At 43.9% G+C, this 25,225-nt stretch overlaps 1 protein-coding gene across 2 annotated transcripts; it reads right to left on the bottom strand.

Moving 5' to 3' along the window:
* Positions 1 to 24,992, bottom strand: LOC121568940 (ras-related C3 botulinum toxin substrate 2). Of its 2 annotated transcripts, none has more exons than XM_041879436.2 (6): positions 24,786 to 24,986; positions 15,707 to 15,778; positions 14,899 to 15,016; positions 14,228 to 14,290; positions 4,285 to 4,444; positions 1 to 690 (listed from the first exon to the last, which is right to left on the bottom strand). In XM_041879436.2, exons 1-6 carry the CDS (start codon positions 24,818 to 24,820, stop codon positions 560 to 562), a joined length of 579 nt encoding a protein of 192 aa, XP_041735370.1. In that variant the 5' UTR covers positions 24,821 to 24,986; the 3' UTR covers positions 1 to 559. The 2 variants fall into 2 exon arrangements, with proteins under 2 accessions (XP_041735370.1, XP_041735371.1); XM_041879437.2 differs by having other exon boundaries at positions 630 to 690; positions 4,281 to 4,444; positions 24,786 to 24,992.
* Positions 24,993 to 25,225: the final 233 nt, after the last annotated feature.

Here is a 25,225-nt window from a genome sequence, read left to right as displayed (position 1 = left end):
TTTGGTCTATGTATATGTGTCTTTATTGTACAGTAAGGACCAGCTACTGCATAAACAAACCATATAGAAGAAGTGAGATACTGTCGAGAAAATGAGTCAGAAACCAAAAACAAATACCAATATATGAATCTAAAACACTTATCCATGTGTTCTTATCCTGGATTTGTCTTGAAAATATTAAGGACATTTATAGTGATGATCCAGAAAGTCTGATGGTTGTTTTCAGACATGAACAGTGGTCTAACATTGAGATTAATCCATCTGTTCTGTAGATCCAGCTATATGCCTCAATCCCCAATGAGTGGGAAAGGTTGGCACCATCTGTAATGGTACAATTAGACGGTCCAATTATCTTCCATTCATTTGGGATTGAGGCATACACTACATACGTATAGCTGGATCTACACTACAGATGGAAAGACTCAACACTTCATATGTTGACTCATCTGAACATTAGACCACTTTGTAAAACTGCCAAACTTTGTATTTAACTAAAGTCATCATTTGCTGTTGTGCGATTCCTGAGCCATTCCCTCTTGGTCTGTCCACAGGTCTGAGATCAGATGAGTAGACAGGGTCGTTTCTTCACCTTGGTGGGCTGGGGGCACAGCACCGCTCGGATGGCCTCGTCAAACACCGTCTTCAGCCCCCGCTGTGTCAGGGCAGAGCATTCCAGGTACTTCACCGAGTCTACCCAGAAAACACACACAGAAGATGTATGAGGGATATGGAGAGGATAGACTGTTTATTTGGCATAATACACGGCTGGCGGGTGATGATTCCAAGAATGTGAAGCTAGAGCGACATAACATCTCAACAACTACAGTGAGGGAAAAAAGTATTTTATCCCCTGCTGATTTTGTACGTTTGCCCACTGACAAAGAAATAATCAGTCTATAATTTTAATGGTTGGTTTATTTGAACAATGAGAGACAGAATAACAACAACAAAAATCCAGAAAAACACATTTCAAAATTTTTATAAATTGATTTGCATTTTAATGAGGGAAATAAGTATTTGACCCCTCTGCAAAACATGACTTAGTCCTTGGTGGCAAAATCCTTGTTGGCAATCACAGAGGTCAGACGTTTCTTGTAGTTGGCCACCAGGTTTGCACACATCTCAAGAGGGATTTTGTCCCACTCCTCTTTGTAGATCTTCTCCAAGTCATTATGGTTTCGAGGCTGATGTTTGGCAACTTGAACCTTCAGCTCCCTCCACAGATTTTCTATGGGATTAAGGTCTGGAGACTGGCTAGGCCACTCCAGGACCTTAATGTGCTTCTTCTTGAGCCACTCCTTTGTTGCCTTGGCCATGTGTTTTGGGTCATTGTCATGCTGGAATATCCATCCACGACCCATTTTCAATGCCCTGGCTGAGGGAAGGAGGTTCTCACCCAAGATTTGACGGTATATGGCCCCGTCCATCGTCCCTTTGATGTGGTGAAGTTGTCCGGTCCCCTTAGCAGAAAAACACCCCCAAAGCATAATGTTTCCACCTCCATGTTTGACGGTGGGGATGGTGTTCTTGGGGTCATAGGCAGCATTCCTCCTCCTCCAAACATGGCGAGTTGAGTTGATGCCGAAGAGCTCCATTTTGGTCTCATATGACCACAACACTTTCACCCAGTTCTCCTCTGAATCATTCAGATGTTCATTGGCAAACTTCAGACGGGCATGTATATGTGCTTTCTTGAGCAGGGGGACCTTGCAGGCGCTGCAGGATTTCAGTCCTTCACGGCGTAGTGTGTTACCAATTGTTTTCTTGGTGACTATGGTCCCAGCTGCCTTGAGATCATTGACATGATCCTCCCATGTAGTTCTGGGTTGATTCCTCACCGTTCTCATGATCATTGCAACTCCACGAGGTGAGATCTTGCATGGAGCCCCAGGCCGAGGGAGATTGACAGGTCTTTTGTGTTTCTTCCATTTGCGAATAATCGCAACAACAGTTGTCACCTTCTCACCAAGCTGCTTGGCGATGGTCTTGTAGCCAATTCCAGCCTTGTGTAGGTCTACAATCTTGTCCCTGACATCCTTGGAGAGCTCTTTGGTCTTGGCCATGGTGGAGAGTTTGGAATCTGATTGATTGATTGCTTCTGTGGACAGGTGTCTTTTATACAGGTAAGAAGCTGAGATTAGGAGCACTCCCTTTAAGAGTGTGCTCCTATTCTCAGCTCGTTACCTGTATAAAAGACACCTGGGAGCCAGAAATCCTTCTGATTGAGAGGGGGTCAAATACTTATTTCCCTCATTAAAATGCAAATCAATTTATAAAACATTTTTGACATGCGTTTTTCTGGATTTTGTTGTTGTTATTCTATCTCTCACTGTTCAAATAAACCTACCATTAAAATTATAGACTGAGCATTTCTTTGTCAGTGGGCAAACGTACAAAATCAGCTGGGGATCAAATACTTTTTTCCCTCACAGTGTTCAACAAGTACAGTTGAAGTCGGAAGTTTACATACACCTTAGCCAAATACATTTAAACTCAGTTTTTCACAATTCCTGACATTTAATCCTAGAAAACATTCCCTGTCTTAGGTCAGTTAGGATCACCACTTTATTTTAAGAATGTGAAATGTCAGAATAATAGCAGAGATAATTATTTATTTCAGCTTTTATTTCTTTCATCACATTCCCAGTGGGTCAGAAGTTTACATACACTCAATTAGCATTTGGTAGCATTGCCTTGAAATTGTGTAACTTGGGTCAAACGTTTTGGGTAGCCTTCCACAACCTTCCCACAATAAGTTGGGTGAATTTTGGCCCATTCCTCCTGACAAAGCTGGTGTAACTGAGTCAGGTTTGTAGGCCTCCTTGCTCGCACACGCTTTTTCAGATCTGCCCACAAATTTTCTATAGGATTGAGGTCAGGGCTTTGTGATGGCCACTCCAATACCTTGACTTTGTTGTCCTTAAGCCATTGTGCGACAACTTTGGAAGTATGCTTGGGGTCATTGTCCATTTGGAAGACCCATTTGTGACCAAGCTTTAACTTCCTGACTGATGTCTTGAGATGTTGCTTCAATATATCCACATAATTTTCCTTCCTCATGATGCCATCTATTTTGTGAAGTGCACCAGACCCTCCTGCAGCAAAGCACCCCCACAGCATGATGCTGCCACCCCCGTGCTTCATGGTTGGGATGGTGTTCTTCGGCTTGCAAGCGTCCCCCTTTTTCCACCAAACATAACGATGGTCATTATGGCCAAACAGTTCTATTTTTGTTTCATCAGACCAGAGGACATTTCTCCAAAAAGTACGATCTTTGTCCCCATGTGCAGTTGCAAACCGTAGTCTGGCTTTTTTATGGCGGTTTTGGAGCAGTGGCTTCTTCCTTGCTGAGCGGCCTTTCAGGTTTTGTCGATATAGGACTCGTTTAACTGTAGATATAGATACTTTTGTACCTGTTTTCCTCCAGCATCTTCACAAGGTCCTTTGCTGTTGTTCTGGGATTGATTTGCACTTTTCGCACCAAAGTACGTTCATCTCTAGGAGACAGAACGCGTCTCCTTCCTGAGCGGTATGATGGCTGCGTGGTCCCATGGTGTTTATACTTGCGTACTATTGTTTGTACAGATGAACGTGGTACCTTCAGCCGTTTGGAAATTGCTCCCAAGGATGAACCAGACTTGTGGAGGTCTACAAATTTTTTTCTGAGGTCTTGGCTGAATTCTTTTGATTTTCCCATGATGTCAAGCAAAGAGGCACTGACTTTGAAGGTAGGCCTTGAAATACATCCACAGGTACACCTCCAATTGACTCAAATGATGTCAATTAGCCTATCAGAAGCTTCTAAAGCCATGACATCATTTTCTGGAATTTTCCAAGCTGTTTAAAGGCACAGTCAACTTAGTGTATGTAAACTTCTGACCCACTGGAATTGTGATACAGTGAATTATAGGTGAAATAATCTGTCTGTAAACAATTGTTGGAAAAATTACTTGTGTCATGCACAAAGTAGATGTCCTAACTGACTTGCCAAAACTATAGTTTGTTAACAAGAAATTTGTGGAGTGGTTGAAAAACGAGTTTTAAATGACTCCAACCTAAGTGTATGTAAAGTTCAGACTTCAACTGTATAAGGACTCAGAGCAGAGTGCAAAGTGTTCCATGATACTGTACAGCTCTGTGAACAACAATCATTACAATGACAGATAATCAATCAATCGCTGATTCAGTCATGTCCAATCACAAACCCAGAGTGACTACTGTATATCAATCATGGTTGATCCCTGATGCATGATCACTAATTCAGGATCCCAGAGACCTACGTACCTATCTCTTTGGCTAGTGCTAAGCCTTGTGGGTAGGTGATGGGCGCTAGCTTCTTCTCCTTCAGCTTCTCAATGGTTTCCTTCTCGTCCCTCAGATCCAGCTTGGTGCCAACCAGGATGATGGGTGTGGAGGGGCAGTGGTGTCGTACCTCAGGGTACCACTAGGGGGAGCAAGCACACACACAGAGCAGGTCAACATGGCCGCAGCCAAAGATACTGAATTACTTTTCACTTCCTTTTCTGTGATACAGCTCATCTTTAATTCTACCAAAGACGATCTATATACTGACAAGATACTGGACTGACCGCTTTAATAATGAGAATAAATGTCCACAAAGGCGGAATGCAGACGGGAGGAGGCGGGGTCAGGCGGGAACATTCTAACCAATGAGAGGGCAGATACACAGGTGAACAACAGGCATAACTCCGAAATATTTTTTTTTTTCTCAAAGTTGTCGGAATGCCACGTGTGTCCACTTATATCAGAACATTAATAACAACCTAAACATTACAAAACTTAAATTAGATCAAATAAGCCCCCCGTAGCAAATTAGAATTACATTTTTTTTTGTTGACTAAATTCGACACTCATTACAAAAAATTCCCACTTGGTCTGCTTCTCCTGGACAGATTTTGGGGCAGAGTCAAGCCTCTCGCTTTGCCTCTTCCCCTCTGGTTCTACTACTGTATTATCTGGTAGCCAGTTAATGCAGAGGTTGATGCATTCCTGGTGTAGCTCCTCACACATGAAATCTAGGATACTATTATTATTATTACTATTATCAATACCGTCATTATTATTACACATTATTCAAATAAAATGTCTGACAACGTCAGCATGATGAAAAAGGAAATCCCTTCATCCACATTGAGTAATTGATAGAAATGAGAGAGCAGTGTATGCTTTTGCAGAATAGGAGCTGATTAATGCTTATGAATGACACAGACTGTTAGTGAGTCACCTTCGCTTATTTTAGCTTCTCTGCTTAACACCTGGTTAACAGCTCTACGTATGTTTAGAAGTCAGTAATTATTGGTGTCTCTACTGCAATATAGGACCCACTCTGCAAGCCATCATTAGCTGTTACAGCAGAGTGGAGGGAATGTCAAGGTTTCAGTTTTTTCTTTTTTATAGCGCATTAATGTATAGTAATGAGAACAGTGACAATGAAGCACGCACACACACACATTTCAGGTATTTCACTGAGTCTACTGAGAAAACACACACACACTACATTATGTGAAAAATGCATCAAGAATTCTCGGTTCCATTCACCAAGGTTTTGCTGCCTCTCGTGTCTGTCTCTCTTCCACTTGCAGGGTAGCCATTATGTAGACTTTGTCTATGGGGACAAAGCGCCCACTCCTCTGCACTCTTTGGCCTTCCTGCCATCAAACCTTGAATGCCACACAAAGGACTGGGGTAGATCTCCCAGAGTCTTACCTCCTTAGGAGGACTCATTGACGGCCCTCTAACCAATTGTACTATTATGTGTGTTTTTTCGCGTTATTTGTAATTTATTCTGTACATAATGTTTCTGCCACCGTCTCTTATGACCAAAATGAGCTTCTGGATATCAGGACAGCGATTACTCACCTCGTATTGGACAAAGATTTTTTCTTCAACGAGTCGGACGCGAAGGATATTCTACAGACACCCGACAAGGCCCAAATCCCTGTCATTCGCATGAGAAAGAGACGGAGATATCATGGACGTAGGTCGGGGTGCCTTGTAAGGATCCGACGGTGAGCGAGTTAACTGCCTCTTCCATCAATCCTATTAGCCAACGTACAATCATTTGAAAATAAATTGGACAACCTAAGATCAAGGTTATCTTACCAACGGGACATTAAAAACTGTAATATATTTTGTTTCACCGAGTCATAGCTGAACGACGACATGGATAACATACAGCTGGCGGGTTATACGCTACATCGGCAGGATAGAACCTAAATTCCCTCGACTAACCGGTGCCCCCACACATTGACTCTGAACCAGTACCCCCTGTATATAACCTCCTTTATTTTTTACTTATCTATTTTTTACATAATATTTTATTTTTTTCTTCAAACTGCATTGTTGGTTAAGGGCTTGTAAATAAGCATTTCACTGTAAGGATACACCTGTTGTATTCGGCACATGTGCCAAATACAATTTGATTTTATTTGAAGATGAGCTTTACAATAAAAGGCTTTCACTATTCAGTAACTAAGGGGTTACCTCTGCCCTGACCCTCACAGACTCTGTGGAGGAGAGATTAAAGGATGGTTCTCTATATACCAGGACAGGTAACAGATGTCACTTTAACAGATAACACTTCCCAGCTTCCTACTAAGAAAGGCGATGGTGCCATCAGTTAAATCATCTCTAACTTCCATCGAGGCTGACTGGATGAAATGGAAACACATTCATTTAGTGGTGTGGGGAGATGATGGGCAATTCTGTGTTTTAGAAAATGGCACCTTTAGTTTACTAGTAAATCCCTCTGTATCTCTCTGAAACTGAGTGAGGGAATTAGATTCTGCTAGGTTAAGACATGAGTTGGCCAGTACAGTGTTATGATAATGGAAGACATAAACCTTCTCAGGAGAAGATTGGAGCGATGGCTAATTGATTATTGATCTCCCGTTGATCCAAAATGGTGATAGCAGTAGGAGGTGTACCATGGCAATTACCAGAGGGACATGGGTGGGTTAGTGGGAGCAACACGCTACATGGCTGTGACTCTGGCTGTGACTCTTCCCCCACACAGTCTGTAGCCTACCTTCCATTTTAAATAGATCCTAATGTCACCTGAAAGCCTGCTAATCTACCAAGGCTCCATTTGCATACATGGGCAATGTTACCATGGAGACTCATTGGGAACATGCCATGAAAAAACAGACTGAGAAAGATGGAGAGAGAGGAGGAAAAACTACTAAAGAATGTTGTTCTTGAAATGTGAAAAGTGGCAAACATTTACATAAGGGCTGGAGAAACGAGATTGCTATTGTTTGAAGCTAATCATAAATTAAAGGGCTGAGTAAAGTCATTTGGGCAAGCGGTGCGATTCGAAACGGCACAAATTGGAATGGATTAACGCTGGTCTTTTCAATAATTGCCAATATCAAGAACAATTCCCCCATCTTAGTTTGAGCACCTGAAATCTATGCAGTAGAATAGATAGCACATTAATTCTTTCCAGCGACCTACCAGACCTGCCTTCAGACCACTCTGGACCATATTAGGGTTGTTTTGACAATGTCATATCAAGTAAAGCAGATTGATCAAATCTCATTATCTTTTGACCTCCACTGCCCTTGATATAATGCTGTCCTCTCCAACACTGACAGTTCCCAAACTAATTAGCTCAATTCAAACGTTTGACATTGTAGTCAGAGGAGTCAGACACTTTGCTGTCATTTGACAAAGCCTATGGCTGACGCAATGGTATGAGAAGAAGCAACAATAAAAGCGTCTGAAAAGGTTAAAGTTTGGCAGGCTTTTTTGGTGATTTTATAGCTCTTTGATGTGAATTCAACTTCTATAGTAGTGTGTCAGTTCTAAACCCCATGACTTCTGGAGAGATGGAGATGGAGAGACAGGATGGGACAATTACTATCTTCTCCTTTTCATCAGAACGGTGGACGAGCGATAGAGGGCTCAAGGACAGCTTTGAGCTGCCATGGTAACATGTGGACTGCGTGCCCCGTGCAGTGAAAAGACACAGACCCTGACAGTTAGCCGGGGGAGTAGGTCGAGGTCTCAGCGTGCATTATGGGAGTTAAGTTCACATGGGACATCCATGTTTGACTCCGTTAAAGAAGAGATGATTACCTCTCTCTGACGTAAACCTGAATGAATATGATTGAATATGATTTCTGTTGATGAACAGATTTCTATATCCTATTCAAATGGAGTGAGGTTCATTGGCGAAGAATCCAATGGGTATGCAACGTGCTACCTGAATGGATGTGTTGTTCTAGTCCTTGGATTTGAAATACTTAATTTATGACTGTCTGACTTAAGCGAATAAACCATGGCCTCTGCAGCAATAGGTAGAGCTGAAAGCAGCAGAACACAAAACAACTATTGATAATAGCATTACTCAGACATAGTTAAAATAGAAGAAAAAAAATGTTGCCCATTGGACTATATCTTATTACTGTACTATAAATGCCAGAATCTGCAATATTTTAGTTTTATTATACAGTACACTTAGATTTTCTATTGAAAGTAGGTAAACCAGAGTAGCCTATCCATTATAAAATTATTGATTTCTCTATGTGTTTAGACTCATTTCACAGGCCAACTATCATTATCTTAATCTTGATGGGCATTTTATAGATTAACTGGCATACTACTGTTATCTTGCTCTGTTTTCCATCAACCTCCTCTGTATTACTGACAGATGATGACCCATCTATATTCACAGAAAGGTAAGTGCTTTGGGAGTGATCAACAGTATTGACACGTTAATGTGACGATCCCGGCTGTCTGAGTCGGGTCCTGTCTGGTGACTAGTGTTCCTGCTCGTATTCTCCAGTTTCCCGAGGGTTCGGGAACGCTCCGGGGAGCGCTCTGGTTTTCCGCACCTGCATCCCATCAGCAATCTGCACACCTGGTCCTGATCATCACCCTTCTTAGGCTCTGGCCCAACATCCAGTTCCTGCCGGATCGTTAGCCATGAACAGTATGTTGTCAGCGTATCAGTCTCTGAGCCAGTAGTGTTAGTTTTGTTGTTTTGCACCTTTTTGACTTGCTGTGTACTGACCTCCGTTTTGTTCTGTCTGCAGTCTCTCACCCGGAACCTTCACCCAACCTCTGCCTGATGGTCGGCGGCTGCCGAGCCAGTACCGGACCAACCACTGCACCCTCAACAACCCATCCACGCCACCCGCTCTGTTCCCTGGATTATTCAGCTTCACTCGGACTCTATTAATAAACACTCACCTTTGTCTCACGTACCGTGTCCTGGTCTGCTTCTGGGTTCTGGCTTAGTTAACCGTGACAGAACGATCCGGCCAGTAATGAACCCAGCGGACCTGGACTCTGTTCGCCATGCTATTACCCAGCAGGAGAAGATGTTGGGCCATCATAGCACGGTACTACAGGAGATCGCGTTGTCAGTTCGGAACCTTTCTACCGGTCTGACGGAGGTCCAGAACCAACGCAAGTGTCCGGTGGAGGATCCACTACCGGTTTCACCCATCTCGCCTGCCGCTTCTGAAGCTGTGTCCATCCGTGAGCCCAAGGTTCCGACGCCGGATAAGTATGAGGGAGAGCTGGGAAGATGCCGTTCCTTCCTTATGCAGTGTGGACTAGTGTTCGATCTACAGCCCTACTCTTATGCCACAGACAAGGCTAGGATAGCCTTTGTGATTGAGTTGCTGCGTGGTCGAGCGCTGGAGTGGGCTTCAGCCGTTTGGGAACGACAGGATCCCTGCATGGCTTCATACCAGGGGTTCACGGCCGAGATGAGGAAGCTCTTCGACCATTCCGTCCGAGGGAGGGACGCAGCTAGGCGCCTGTTTTCGCTCGCCAAGGAACTCGCATGCGTGGCCGACTTCGTGATCGAGTTCAAGACGTTGGCTGTGGAGAGTGGGTGGAACGAGGAGTCTCTGCAAGCGGCCTTTTACCAGGGTCTGTCGGAGCAGCTCAAGGATGAGTTGATCTCCTATCCGGAGCCTAGTGACCTGGACAGCTTGGTAGCTTTGTCTATTCGGGTGGATAATCGAGTCCGAGAGCGAAGGAGGGAGAAGCAATGGGTTCCGTCCAACCGATCAGCTTCTCAGGATCCAGTCGGGTCGTCAAACTGCGCGGCTCGCTAAAGTTGGGAGGACTTTTAGCGAGCCAGTTTCGACCTCTCAATACCTCTGTCAGACCCCGTTTCCCGGCTACCCTTATGAACAGGAATCAGAGCTTAGCGATTAACGCTTTTATCGATTCAGGTGCCGATGGAAGCTTTCTAGATGCCGAGTTGGTGGAACAGCTGGGGCTTTCCAAGGAGCAATTGCCGGAAGCCATTGAAGCTACCACTCTGAACGGCAGTAGTCTGGCACGTATCACGATGAGGACTGAACCGGTTAAGATGCGGTTGTCGGGAATCATTCTGAGATGATTTCATTCTTCATTCTGCCGTCTTCCCATGTTCCTCTGGTCCTTGGATACCCCTGGCTGAAGGAACACAATCCCACGTTCGATTGGGTGACGGGCAAGGTAACGAGTTGGAGCCTTGATTGTCATGCTAACTGTCTCAAGACTGCCTGCCCCCATTCGGTTCCCAGTCAGGTGATTGAGGCTAAACCCCCAGATTTGTCCCTGGTTCCCGAGACATATCACGATTTGGGGGAAGTTTTCAGTAAGCAGAAGGCTCTGTCACTCCCTCCCCACCCGACCATATGATTGTGCCATCAACCTGGTCCCTGGAGCTGTCTACCCCAAGGGAAGGTTATACAGTATCTCCCGACCTGAACGTGAGGCGTTGGAGACCTACATCAAGGAGTCCCTAGCTGCTGGTCTCGTTCGTCCCTCGTCATCACCCCTGGGGGCAGGATTCTTCTTTGTGGGTAAGAAGGATGGCTCTCTTCGACCGTGTATTGATTATCGGGGGTTGAATGACATCACGGTCAAGAACAAGTATCCCCTGCCCTTGATGAGTTCTGCCTTCGACTCCTTACAGGGTGCTACGGTGTTCACCAAGCTAGACCTACGCAATGCGTATCACCTGGTCCGGATCAGAGAGGGGGACGAGTGGTTGACGGGTTTCAATACACCGATGGGTCACTTCGAGTATCAGGTGATGCCGTTTGGACTGACCAATGCTCCAGCGGTATTCCAGAGTATGGTGAACGACGTCCTGAGAGATATGATCGGTCTCTTTGTGTTTGTTTACCTGGATGACATTCTGATCTTCTCGAAGGAACCTTCCGACCACGTCCAGCATGTCCGGCAGGTTCTGCAGCGATTGTTGGAGAATCGCCTGTTTGTGAAGGCCGAGAAGTGCGAGTTTCACGCCCACACGACATCCTTTCTCGGGTACATCATCTCCAGGGGAGAGATTAGGATGGACCAGGAGAAGGTTAGAGCGGTTCTGGAATGGGCCCAGCCCGGTACGAGATTGCAGCTCCAGAGATTTTTGGGGTTTGCGAATTTCTACCGCAGATTCATCCGGGATTACAGCCGTGTGGCCGCTCCGTTAACTGCCTTGACTTCCAGCATCAGGACCTTCAAGTGGAATCCGGAGGCGGATCGAGCGTTTCTGGATTTGAAGAGGCGATTCACCAACGCACCGATTCTCTCTCAACCGGACACGGCCCGTCAGTTCGTCGTTGAAGTGGGACGCGTCTGATGTGGGAGTTGGCGCCATCCTGTCGCAGCGATGCTCCACGGACAGTAAACTCCATCCCTGCGCCTACTACTCTCGTCGCCTTTCGCCTGCGGAGAGGAATTACGATGTGGGTAACCGGGAGCTTCTCGCGGTGAAACTTGCCTTGGAGGAGTGGCGCCACTGGTTGGAGGGGCGGAGCAACCGTTTATTGTCTGGACGGACCACAAGAATCTTGCTTACGTGCAATCGGCTAAACGTCTCAACTCCCGTCAGGCCAGGTGGGCGTTGTTTTTCGGACGATTCAAGTTTGCCCTGACGTTCCGACCTGGATCTAAGAACGGCAAGGCGGACGCCTTGTCCCGGATGTTCTCCAAGACGGAGGAGAGTGGGTCCAAGACCGAGACAATCCTCCCCCGGAACTGCGTCGTGGGAGCAGTTATGTGGAAGATTGAGGAGGAGGTGCTGGCGGCCCTTCGGACTCAGCCCGGTCCCGGTAACGGTCCACCCGGTCGGTTGTTTGTGCCTGAGTCGGTTCGTCCTGCTGTCCTCAAATGGTCCCACGCCAGCAAGATGGCTTGTCACCCTGGCGTGGCTCGGACTATGGCGTTTCTTCGCAGACGTTTTTGGTGGCCTGCCATGGCCGAGGATACTCGGGGTTTTGTTGCTGCCTGTCCAGTGTGTGCGCAGAATAAGAGTACCAATCGGCCCAGCTCTGGACTACTTCACCCCCCTTCCTATTCCCCGCGACCATGGTCGCATCTGGCCCTGGACTTCGTCACGGGGTTGCCCGCTTCTGAGGGGAACACGGTCGTTCTGACTATCGTGGACAGATTCAGCAAGTTCGCCCACTTTGTGCCAATTGCCAAGCTTCCCTCTGCCTCGGAGACGTCCGAGATCCTGGTTAGGGAGGTTTTCAGGGTCCACGGTTTGCCCAGTGATATCGTTTCCGACCGTGGCCCTCAGTTTACCTCTGCTGTCTGGAAGTCCTTCTGTTTGGCCATTGGAGCTACGGTCAGTCTCACATCTGGTTTTCACCCCCAATCCAATGGTCAGGCGGAGAGAGCCAACCAGAAGATGGAATCAACGCTACGCTGTCTGGTCTCTTCCAACCCCACCTCCTGGGTCTCTCAGTTGCCTTGGGTTGAGTATGCCCACAATACTCTTCCTACATCTGCCACTGGGATGTCTCCCTTCCAGTGCCTGTATGGCTACCAACCTCCCCTGTTTCCTTCTCAGGAGAAGGAGCTCTCAGTGCCTTCTGTTCAGGCCCATATTCGGCGTTGCCACCGGACCTGGCATCGGGCCAGAAAGGCACTCCTTAGAGTTTCGGACCGTATCAGCTCCAGGCGAATCGTCGCCGGATTCCCGCTCCCACCTATACCATCGGAGATAGGGTTTGGTTGGCCACACGGGATCTTCCGTTACGGACTGAGTCTAGGAAGTTGTTACCGAAGTTCATTGGTCCGTTTGTGGTGGAGAAGGTGATCAATCCAGTGGCAGTTCGACTCAAACTACCGAGGACGCTCAGAGTCCATCCCACCTTTCATGTCTCCTGCCTCAAGCCTGTCTTCCTCAGTCCTCTGTTGCCTCCTCCGCCTCCTCCTCCTCCTCCTCGGATGATCGGAGGTGGTCCTGCCTACACGGTGCGTCGCATCATGGATTCCAGACGGCGGGGCCGGGGTTTCCAGTATCTCGTGGACTGGGAGGGTATGGCCCTGAAGAGAGGAGTTGGATTCCGCGGCGACAGGTCCTAGACGCAGACCTCATCAGTGACTTCTACCGCCTCCATCCTGGCGCTCCGGGAAGTCCGCCCGGTGGCGTTCGTCGGAGGGGGGTACTGTGACGATCCCGGCTGTCTGAGTCGGGTCCTGTCTGGTGACTAGTGTTCCTGCTCGTATTCTCCAGTTTCCCGAGGGTTCGGGAACGCTCCGGGGAGCGCTCTGGTTTTCCGCACCTGCATCCCATCAGCAATCTGCACACCTGGTCCTGATCATCACCCTTCTTAGGCTCTGGCCCAACATCCAGTTCCTGCCGGATCGTTAGCCATGAACAGTATGTTGTCAGCGTATCAGTCTCTGAGCCAGTAGTGTTAGTTTTGTTGTTTTGCACCTTTTTGACTTGCTGTGTACTGACCTCCGTTTTGTTCTGTCTGCAGTCTCTCACCCGGAACCTTCACCCAACCTCTGCCTGATGGTCGGCGGCTGCCGAGCCAGTACCGGACCAACCACTGCACCCTCAACAACCCATCCACGCCACCCGCTCTGTTCCCTGGATTATTCAGCTTCACTCGGACTCTATTAATAAACACTCACCTTTGTCTCACGTACCGTGTCCTGGTCTGCTTCTGGGTTCTGGCTTAGTTAACCGTGACAGTTAATCTCTCCGTATATTAACCTATAATATATGCTATATACAGCAGCTCTGGGGGATGCTGCAACCTTTATAATCGTGCTGTATCAATCACTGCCAATCAACACCTACATTATGAAAACAATGTAATCTGCTATCCCTGCATTAAGTGCAGAGGAAAACACAGGAGGCGGATCAAATAGAATCTGTAAGTGTGTATTGCATACTATATGTACCTATACATTGTAGCACAACAGCCATGAAGATCATACAGCATCCACTCACCTTGGCTCTGACGTTCTCAAACGATGCTGGGCTCACCAGAGAGAAACAGATGAGGAACACATCCTAGGAGACAAACATAGCGTCTGATCAATGGTAGTATTAAAGGAGTAGGGAGATGTGTTGATGGTGTAAACAGATTACGATATAGTGATTTATATACTGTGGTCATTGGTTAGTGAAGGTGTAGGGAGTAATACATGGGGTTGTCCTGAAGGGTAGAAAGGTGTATCAGTGTAGTAGAAGACGTACAGTGGGGTCCGAAATTATTGACACCCTTGATAAAGATGAGCGTTAATGATTGTATAAAATGTATCGTGTAAATATTGAGCTATATTGTGTGCTCCAAATAAATGTGAAATTATATTATTTTATACTAATACAATTATTCAAAGAGATTTAGTTTAAGAAGTCATAAGATATGCGTACCTCTCACCATTACCAGTAACAGGGGAGTTTAGCATGTCTTGGGGGTATGATCTTTGACCCTCTGTAACTTTCTCACTCATCATTATTCACGATTCATTCAGGATTATCCGTAATCATGGTAGCATCCATTATACATTTTACAGTATACAGTCATTACTGCTCATCTTTATCAAGGGTGTCAATAATTCCAGACCCCACTGTATATAATTTGTAATAGAGATTCTGTATATGTGTATGTGTGTTACCGTCTGAGGATAGGACAGAGGTCTGAGTCTGTCATAGTCCTCCTGTCCTGCTGTATCCCACAGTCCCAGATTCACTGGCTTACTGTCCACCATCACATTGGCTGAGTAGTTATCAAACCTGCAAGACAAATGAGTCCATTACATCTAGAACATATCACAGTGGAAAACCTTACACAGCATATACCGTTTTATTTAATTTTTTACTTTTTACCCCTTTTTCGTGATATCCAATTTGTAGTTACAGTCTTGTCCAATCGCTGCAACTCCCGTGGTGGGAGGCAAAGGTCGAGAGCCATGCGTCCTCCGAAACACGACCCCGCAAAGGCGCACTGCTCGCTTAACCCAGAAGCCAGCCGCACCAATGTGTAGGAGGAAACACCATACAGCTGGCGACTGAAGTCAGTCGTAGAGCGCGATGGGATAAGGACATCCCGGCCGGCCAAACCCTCCCCACATTAGGTCCCTTGATACCAATTGAGCAACAATTGAACTACATGCTCCGAAGAATTCAGGCTGGTCTGGAGGTAAAGGGGGGTCTGACCCAGTAGTAGATGGGTGTACCTAATAAACTGGCCACTGAGTGTATATAAACTGCATATCATAGGTGTTTGTGAAAGTAAAGTCAATATCTAGCATTCCAATCCCTAGAATTATTGTGAATATAACATTATTTCCTATTTCTGGTTATTGGTTGCATTATGTAGGCCTTTGTTGGCATTATGTAGGATGTTTGTCCATTCAGCCCACACATTTAGCACTGTACCAAGCATATCATGTCCACTGTGTCTGTCTGTGGTCCAGTACTTACACTGTGGGGATGTACTCTCCAGGGAAGGCGTTGGTTGTGTAGCTGATGAGCAGGCATGTCTTTCCCACAGCACTGAAACACACATTGGGCAATCAGTTGTGTGCCAACACATACACACATTTTCTTGCTGCAATAGCACATTGACACACTCTCGCACGCGCACACACACACACACACGCACACACACACACACAGCCACACCTTTACTCTAGCACACACTGAGAGAACCTATAGTCATTACAGGGTAGCTGCCAGCTGTCAGAGTAACTCCCTTCCCTTACAAAAAAAACACGTCAAATTTGCAGTTTCACATGCATTTTCACATGCATTTTCACATGTGAACTACTGTAGCTGTTTTCATGTTGAGCTTAAATTTCACAAGTGAAACCATATTAATTTTGTATTAATTTAGAGTTCACATGTTAACACCACAGTTTCATATGTGGACTTGGATTTTCACGTGAAAAACATTCACATGAGAAAATCCCATTTGGAGTTCCACATAAAATAAACTCCACATGTGAAAATCTCACTTTCACATGTGGAACTGCAAGTTCACATGTGAAAAACAATCACATGTAAAAATGTAATGTGCAGTTTCATATGTGAAAAACATTTTTCTATTTTACATGTAAGAAAACTCCACATTTACTCCAATGTTTGTTAACAAAGTTAATGTAAACAAACACTGTATAGCCTAAAACATGGTTAAAACAATAATTTTGATATCATGGATGGTCAGTCCTTGCATCCATAGTGTAGTCTATGGATTTGAAAGTGGTTGCATTTCTCCAGCCCCATCCCTCAGCTTTTTACTGAAACTGTGGCGGGGAGGACACTTGTTAATGTTTCAATTTAGGATTGCCGCTTTAAACTCCTTAGTTTAGAGTAATAGTGTTACTATATGGTGCCATCCTCTGGTGAGTGAGTTACTTTTGTGCCATTAATATCAAGCAAAACTTTTGAAGTCGAGAACAAAATTCTTATTATTGCAAACAAAAATAATGTTATTGAAAGCAAAACATAAATCCAAAAGTATTGATAGCAAAACGAAATATTGCAAGGAAATACTTTTTAAAAGCGAGAGCAAATTAATTGTAAATGGATGTTAAAAAAAACAACGTGAAATTGCAGATTCCGTCAATTCTTTTAACTTTTCTTTTTTGGAAAGCTTACACTATATTTTCGCCAGAATACCATCATTAAATTCAGCTTGGTGTCTATCATGGTCCACTCCCACTCACGATAAAATGGTACAACAACAGCGCACCAACTAATTTTCTTGATTTTCCGTGTGCAAAGAAGATGCCAATAGAATGTCCTTATTGCTTGCTACAGTATGACGAATGGCCATAGACATTCTAACCATGTACAATGTCATGAATGAACAGCATGACTGGCTTCTTTCAAACTTGCCTACATTATGAGAAGCAGTAATCAGCTTTCTCTAGCTCCTTGTCACAGTCAGAGTTTTTGCAGTAAAATTCCAATAAGAAGCACGCACCTGCATGTACAGGCACGAGGGAAGGAATGCTAGTCTGAGGAGTGCTCCCAGAGTTACGTTTTTAGGGCAAGGTTAGAAAGTGACACCCCAGGCTATACGTAGGCAGGCTACCATGAGCTTCTTCTACAGATTGGCTCCACCTTGAACATCATTAGGTTAGCATTCAAGGTTGGGTAGAAGAAACTCGATAGATGCCATTGAAAAGCACTGGAGAAACATTCACAGTTTATGCCCTTGTGGAAGACATGATTAGTAATAACTTACTGTATATTATATTAGGTGGCAAGAAACAGTTCTGTCCACACTAACTGAAGTCAATGTATTTTGGTTATAGCAACATGAGAGAGGGAGAGAGAGAGAGAGAGAGAGAGAGAGAGAGAGAGAGAGAGAGAGAGAGAGAGAGAGAGAGAGGTGATATGAGAGAGAGAGAGAGAGAGGTGATGAGAGAGAGAGAGGTGATGAGAGAGCGAGAGAGAGAGCGAGAGAGCGAGAGAGAGAGAGAGAGAGAGAGAGAGAGAGAGAGAGAGAGGTGATATGAGAGTGAGATACAGGGTAGTGTGATAGTGTCTGTTTCCCTCTCTCTGTGGTGAGTTAGTGTGTTGTTGAGCAGTCTCCATCTCTGCTACCCTCTGACTCACACACACATGCTGTTGACTGTGGTCTAACTGAGTCAAAGCAGAGGGGCCCGTTGCTCCCGTGCTTCCTACTCTCCACCTGCTCCTCCTGCATGAGGCTCCCTCTCTCTCCTTACCCCCACACACAGATGGACAAGGGAAAGGGGTGGATGGAACCCCTAAATCCAAAGATAGCATTGTGATAACTTACTACATGAACCCGATGGAACCATGTGAAAGGTGATATTCTATGGTGCATCTGAAAAGTACTCTTTCAACAGTGCAATTACTTTTTCAACTCAAAGTTCTACAACGGAACAAATGACGCTAAGTGCCAATCATGCTACAGTAGTTAAAAGTTACAGCACATTAATGCTTTTTGATGATATGTCACGGTGTGAATCCAACATATACCGCATCTGACTTCAAAGACCAACCTCATTACCACTGGCTGGGCAGAGTTAATTTTTAATGCTCTCACTTCTCAGTCAGAAGCGCTGGCCTAAAAAAACGGACAACCTAGGAGGATATAGATGTCAAAATCACACTTCCACCTAAATGCCACACTCCAGAATTAAGCTGTTGGCCTATTTGTTTCCTATTTTGTTTCTGTCACCTCTGCCTTGATGTATCCTATAGGAATAAACATACCTCTGTTTCCCACGTATACATACTGTATGAAAGCATTCAAATAAGTAAGCCATCACAATTTCAAAGCTATTCAAGTCTCCTGCTCTACAGGGGTTCTCCACATGGGGCTAGGGGGACCGGGGTGTCACAGAGCTGGCAGGAGGCAGGGAGGTGACACTGAGTGACAGTCAGGACGATAGGGGCATAGAAGCTCATATGAAGTGTACCATTCTAAAGTATCTCTCTCTCTCTCTCTCTCTCTCTCTTTAATGTCACCTCTCCCGGCTCTTACTGACACCTACCCATGGGCCCCCTCTCTTTCCATTTACTGTAACCTGCATCCTCACCCACTGGGCACTGACCGACCGACACCGGACGTCCATGGACGTTGAAAAGTAGTTTAATTTTGTTAGTCCGACCTGGCCTTGATTTTTACGTCCACAGACGTCTGGACCGGCCTTCATTTGGTCCAAACATAGACATCCATGATTGGTTCAAAAGTTTGGACAGCACAGTACAGTACATTGCATTACAGTAGAGCACAGTACAGTAGAGCACAGTACAGTACAGTAAAGAATAGTTGAGTATAGTTCAGTACAGTACAGTAAAGAAAAGTTGTGTATAGTTCAGTACAGTACAGTACAGTAAAGAAAAGTTGAGTATAGTTCAGTACAGTACAGTTAGGGCTGTGGCGGTCATGAAATTTAGTCAGCCGGTGATTGTCAAGCAAATAACTGTCGGTCTCACAATAAATCCATTATTTATTTTAGACAGGTCTAAAGAAGCATGATATGAAGAAAATATAGTCTATTTCAGAAGAACAGAATAGCATACTCTGAGTTGTCCTGCTCTGGCTATGGCAAATGGCTGTGGGCTACACTAGTTCATTTAGCAGACAAGATTTGCTTAGAATTCCGTGGCATTATTTTACAGTTGAAGTCGGAAGTTTACATACACTTAGGTTGGAGTCATTAAAACTTGTTTTTCAACCACTCCACAAATTTCTTGTTAACAAACTATAGTTTTGGAAAGTTGGTTAGGACATCTACCTTGACACAAGTAATTTTTCCAACAATTGTTTACATACAGATTATTTCACCTATAATTCACTGTATCACAATTCCAGTGGGTCAGAAGTTTACATACACTAAGTTGACTGTGCCTTTGAACAGCTTGGAAAATTCCAGAAAATTATGTCATGGCTTTAGAAGCTTCTGATAGGCTAATTGACATCATTTGAGTCAATTGGAGGTGTACCTGTGGATGTATTTCAAGGCCTACCTTCAAACTCAGTGCCTCTTTGCTTGACATCATGGGAAAATCAAAAGAAATCTGGCAAGTCAGAAAAAAATTTGTAGACCTCCACAAGTCTGGTTCATCCTTGGGAGCAATTTCCAAACGCCTGAAGGTACCACGTTCATCTGTACAAACAATAGTACGCAAGTATAAACACCATGGGACCACGCAGCCATCATACCGCTCAGGAGAAGACGCGTTCTGTCTCCTAGAGATGAACGTACTTTGGTGCGAAAAGTGCCAATTAATCCCAGAACAACAGCAAAGGTCCTTGTGAAGATGCTGGAGGAAACAGGTACAAAAGTATCTATATCCACAGTAAAACGAGTCCTATATCGACATAACCTGAAAGGCCGCTCAGCAAGGAAGAAACCACTGCTCCAAAACCGCCATAAAAAAGCCAGACTACGGTTTGCAACTGCACATGGGGACAAAGTTCGTACTTTTTTGAGAAATGTCCTTTGGTCTGATGAAACAAAAATAGAAGTTTTTGTTTGGAGGAAAAAGGGGAAGCTTGCAAGCCGAAAAACACCATCCCAACTGTGAAGCACGGGGGTGGCAGCATCATGCTGTGGGGGTGCTTTGCTGCAGGAGGGACTGGTGCACTTCATAAAATAAATGGCATCATGAGGAAGGAAAATTATGTGGATATATTGAAGCAACATCTCAAGACATCAGTCAGGAAGTTAAAGCTTGGTTGCAAATGGGTCTTACAAATGGACAATGGCCTCAAGCATACTTCCAAAGTTGTGACAAAATGGCTTAAGGACAACAAAGTCAAGGTATTGGAGTGGCCATCACAAAGCCCTGACCTCAATCCTATAGAAAGTGTGTGGGCAGAACTGAAAAAGCGTGTGCGAGCAAGGAGGCCTACAAACCTGACTCAGTTACACCAGCTCTGTCAGGAGGAATGGGCCAAAATTCACCCAATTTATTGTGGGAAGCTTGTGGAAGGCTACCCGAAAAGTTTGACCCAAGTTAAACAATTTAAAGGCAATGCTACCAAATACTAATTGAGTGTATGTAAACTTCTGACCCACTGGGAATGTGATGAAATAAATAAAAGCTGAAATAAATAATTCCCTCTACAATTATTCTGACATTTCACATTCTTAAAATAAAGTGGCGATCCTAACTGGTCCTCTGTAGCTCAATTGGTAGAGCATGGCGCTTGTAACGCCAGGGTAGTGGGTTCGATCCCCGGGACCACCCATACGTAAAAATGTATGCACACATGACTGTAAGTCGCTTTGGATAAAAGCGTCTGCTAAATGGCATATTATTACTATTATTAAGACAGCGAATTTTTACTATGATTAAATGTCAGGAATTGTGAAAAAACTGAGTTTAAATGTATTTGGCTAAGGTGTATGTAAACTTCCGACTTCAACTGTATATTATTTTATAGTATGAAGAATACAATTGAACAAAGCTGAATAAAATAGAAAGGATTAACAAAGAAACAGGTACTCCTATATGATGACTGTAAGTCGCTTTGGATAAAAGCGTCTGCTAAATGGCATATTATATTATTATGCTTAATTTAGAGTTATTAATGTAGCTTTAGTTGTTCTACAAACATTGGGGTATATGTTTTGATTTTTAATACATCGTAAGGCTGCATGATGCAACTCTAATGATAATTTGAAAAAAGTCACTTGAAAGGCATGAGCTCTGCTTTGTTTTTTTTGCGCAGGCTGTACACACTTCGTCAGTCTCTCATTCACAATTTGAGAAGCACTTGATAATGCTTTGAATTTCATGGTGGCATCCCCTTTGTGTGGCCATTATGCACCCCAAAAAAATCCATGCCTTTTGCAGCACCTCCCTAAATGCTGCCCGCTCCAAAGCACCTCCCATCTCACTCACACGGCTCTCCATCACGTGATCGGGTCTTTCTCACAGGCTACAAGTGAAGACAGACACATCGCGTGCATGCGCACGTCCTTATCCAATTCCGAGGTGCATATTGAAGATATTGGAAGAACTGTCCACATTTACTTTTCGTCAGCCAACAAGAGGAGCAGGCCTAACGAACAGCAAAAGCACTAGCCTATGTCAATCTACTATCCCCAATAGTACAAACGTTGACCTATTCTATTCTATGCGAGAAATAAATATTCCAAACATAGTCTGGGATAGTTGTGGGATGCGATAGATCCCAAATTAATACAACCACTAGCATCAAAAAAACGTTTTTATGCAATGAGGCTGACGTAACAGATCAGAACGTTTAGCTTAAAATGTTGATAAACTATTAGGCTATTTCTTCACATTATAAGCGCAGCAATGTGCACACGGCAGTAGGCTTTAAGCGCGAATGTTCCATTAGCGGAAATCACCATTATCAAAAGTGACCACAAATGCGATTATGCATTTAATGCTTTTATTATGAAGGTGCATTTTTATGGTGAAAATTATCTTCCCCAAACTTAAACTTGAAACTCACAAGCTGCTTATGTATGCCAGTTAGGCTCTACACCCCTTGTAAAGCGGATTAATGTGCTTAATTTTAAGAAGTTATTTGGCCACTTTAGTTGTGATACAAACCTTATTAATACATATAGGCCAATGGGCTAGGCTACATGACGTGTGCGACTATGATTCGAAAAAGTCGCAAAAAAAAGGCATTGTTTCTTATGCTGGGCATCATTCACAAGTGATAATATATCATTCACAAGTGATAGGCTAATATTGTCACCCATCAGACTATTCTTGATTTAATCTTGTCTTTACATATACTAAATAATATATGTGTGAAATTCGTTTTGATTTAGAATGGACCATTATCATGCACCTGTATCGAAACATAAATAGCGAATGGAGGACACTTTTCCCCATGGTTTATTTTCATGCCAGCCAGGTAGGCTATACTCCTGTTGTAAATATAAGCAAAGTGCATAATATTAGGAATGTTGACAAATAAATATAATAGGCCTAGCCTATAGAAAGCTGATCCTCCTCTTTTCAGTAGAGGCCATCACTCTGTTTTCACGCACAACTGCATAGCCTATTGAAATGTTGCGCAACATGAGCTCATGGGCTCTCATGAAGTGTTTGATTAGATATTCGAACACATTTGCATTGATGTCAGAGTGATTAGAGGGACAATAGAGTGCTGAGTACCAGGCAGTTAGCAAGTTTGGCAGGCTACTAATGACCATCTGCAGCATCAGAGCTTGGAGAAGCCTAATTACCGTGACTAAACGGTCACGTGGAATTTGACTGTCTTCATGACTCGTATAATAATATTGCGATATTGTCAAAACGAGTACAATCAAAAATAATATCCCGATATGTAACTGTATCGATTTTTCCCCCATCACAACTACTGTGCTGTACTTTGATATCCAGAGTTGGTCCAGTCCAGACCAACCAAATGTAGTTTTGTTTGGTGGCGGAGCTCATTCAAACAATAGCCAGTGTGTAGAATAATACCCAAATATGTATATTTCTAACTTTGTGTACCTATTTAGGATATATCACCATGAAGATAATGACATTCATATCCATAACTATGCATTTCTGTGTAGTACAGATCAGGGACCCATGATGAAATTCCATTCTGCTACTGGGTGTAAATCCACTTCACTTACTTTTCTAAAGCTGAAGTTTCCTGTTGAATATAGGCCATTTGCTGTATAACTGCACTTTGTCGAAATACAAAAAACAAGCTAAAATGTGTCTTTGGTCTTTGAATCGACCGTGTATGAGAGTGGTGTTGTGGGTGTTAAAGGTGACTGTGTTTTAGGTGGCAGCTGTGTTTTTGTTCCTTTATAAACCATCAGACAGAGTGCACCACAGACCAAAGAGGAACTTAAACTGGAGGATAAAAGCAGCATAGGAGAACTTATCTTTTACAAAAAGAGAAGAGGATTAACGAACAGAAAACAGGAAAAGACTGCATTGACCTTACTGACTGCTGTCTGTGTCTTTGTAAATGTTATTTAATCGAGGCCCTCATTATCAACAGCTACTCTCCATCTCCTCTCTCCTACAGACATTACACCCACGGATCCCAATCTCCTGCTAGCATCTCAGCATCCATTTTGTCTTATTCAACTTGTCACCAATCTTGCATACACTCCAAAAGGGTTCTTTGGCTCTCCCCATAGGAGAACCCTTTTGGGTTCCACGTAGAACCCTCTGTGGAAAAGGTTTTTAAATGGAACCCAAAAGGGTTCTATCTGGAACCAAAAGGGTTCTTCAAAGCGTTCTCCTATGGGGACAGCCGTTGAACTGTTTTAGGTTCTAGATAGCACTTTTTTTTCTAAGAGTGTAGGCACTTCCTTCCTGCCTTCTGAATTCGGTGTGTATTGCTACACTGTCTCTTCCTTATTTATTTAAGGACTGTTAAACAATACATTAGCAAGTCATCTTTAAATTCCTCAACCTGATGTTAAAACTGCACATGCAAATTAGGAACTTAAAGTGAGTTAATTATGTGGCCTGTTTTACAGTTAAGAGGTTTGCTCTACTGGGAAGTTCCTGCCTTGAGGGCATCATTATATTGTTGTATTCTCTGTTATAAGGATCAGACCTATTGAGCTTCTGGACATCAAGGTTAATACTGTACACAAAAGGACTGTTACTTGAAAGTATTATGTATTTGTCTAGCTAATAGAGATTAGAACAAGGTTAGATTGTTCTGTGGCACCTTTTACAACTTTGCCACCCTCAAGTCTATCAAGCTGACAGACAACAGCTATGAGGAGTGCAAACTGCATACAAACTGCATACAATAACCTCATCATTAAGAGTATGACAACCAAATTCAAATAAAAAGTTCATACATTCCACATTACTGTAGCTCCAATATGCAATATGAAACAAATTAATTCATAAAAAACAGAAGTTGTTTCTTGACACAAGAATGTGTAGTACAATACACAGAGAAAAATGTATCTCCCAATTAATAGACACTTGAAAAGAAGGCTAAGTAGAGATTTTTCAAAATGTCCACTTATTAACACACCCAAATCAAAGTAGCCTACCACTTCATGAACTGCACGCATAGATAACTTAAAGAACTTACCCATCTCCAACAACCACACACTTGATGGCTTGCATTTTCCAGGCGTTGATTTAACAACTTGTAAATGTACACTTAGTAGGCAAGACAACAATGTAGAATCAGGTACAGTACAGGAAATAAGTTTGCCTATCTTATCTGCCCACCGCCCCGACTCTCGCGTTTACTCTTGCGCTGCGCACTTGAATGCGGCGAAGTTTATCATTGGGTCTACTGAAGCACATCTCTGATAGCAGGAAGTAGGCCTTTGTGAAACTGTGATATTAATGTCCTTCAAATTTGATTAACAAAATGCTCAGTGAAGCTTTCAGAAGCTGATATTATGACTCACACTGACATTTAAGCATATCTAGGCTATGACTTTATTGTCCAAGTGCGCACATACTTTTTTCACCTAGGCTGTATGACAGTGTTATGCACTTCCGTTTTATTTTCACTAGATG

Source organism: Coregonus clupeaformis, unplaced genomic scaffold, assembly GCF_020615455.1.
Source record: "Coregonus clupeaformis isolate EN_2021a unplaced genomic scaffold, ASM2061545v1 scaf0549, whole genome shotgun sequence".
Taxonomy (NCBI): Eukaryota; Metazoa; Chordata; class Actinopteri; order Salmoniformes; family Salmonidae; genus Coregonus; species Coregonus clupeaformis.
This window is presented reverse-complemented; position numbering and strand designations above follow the sequence as displayed.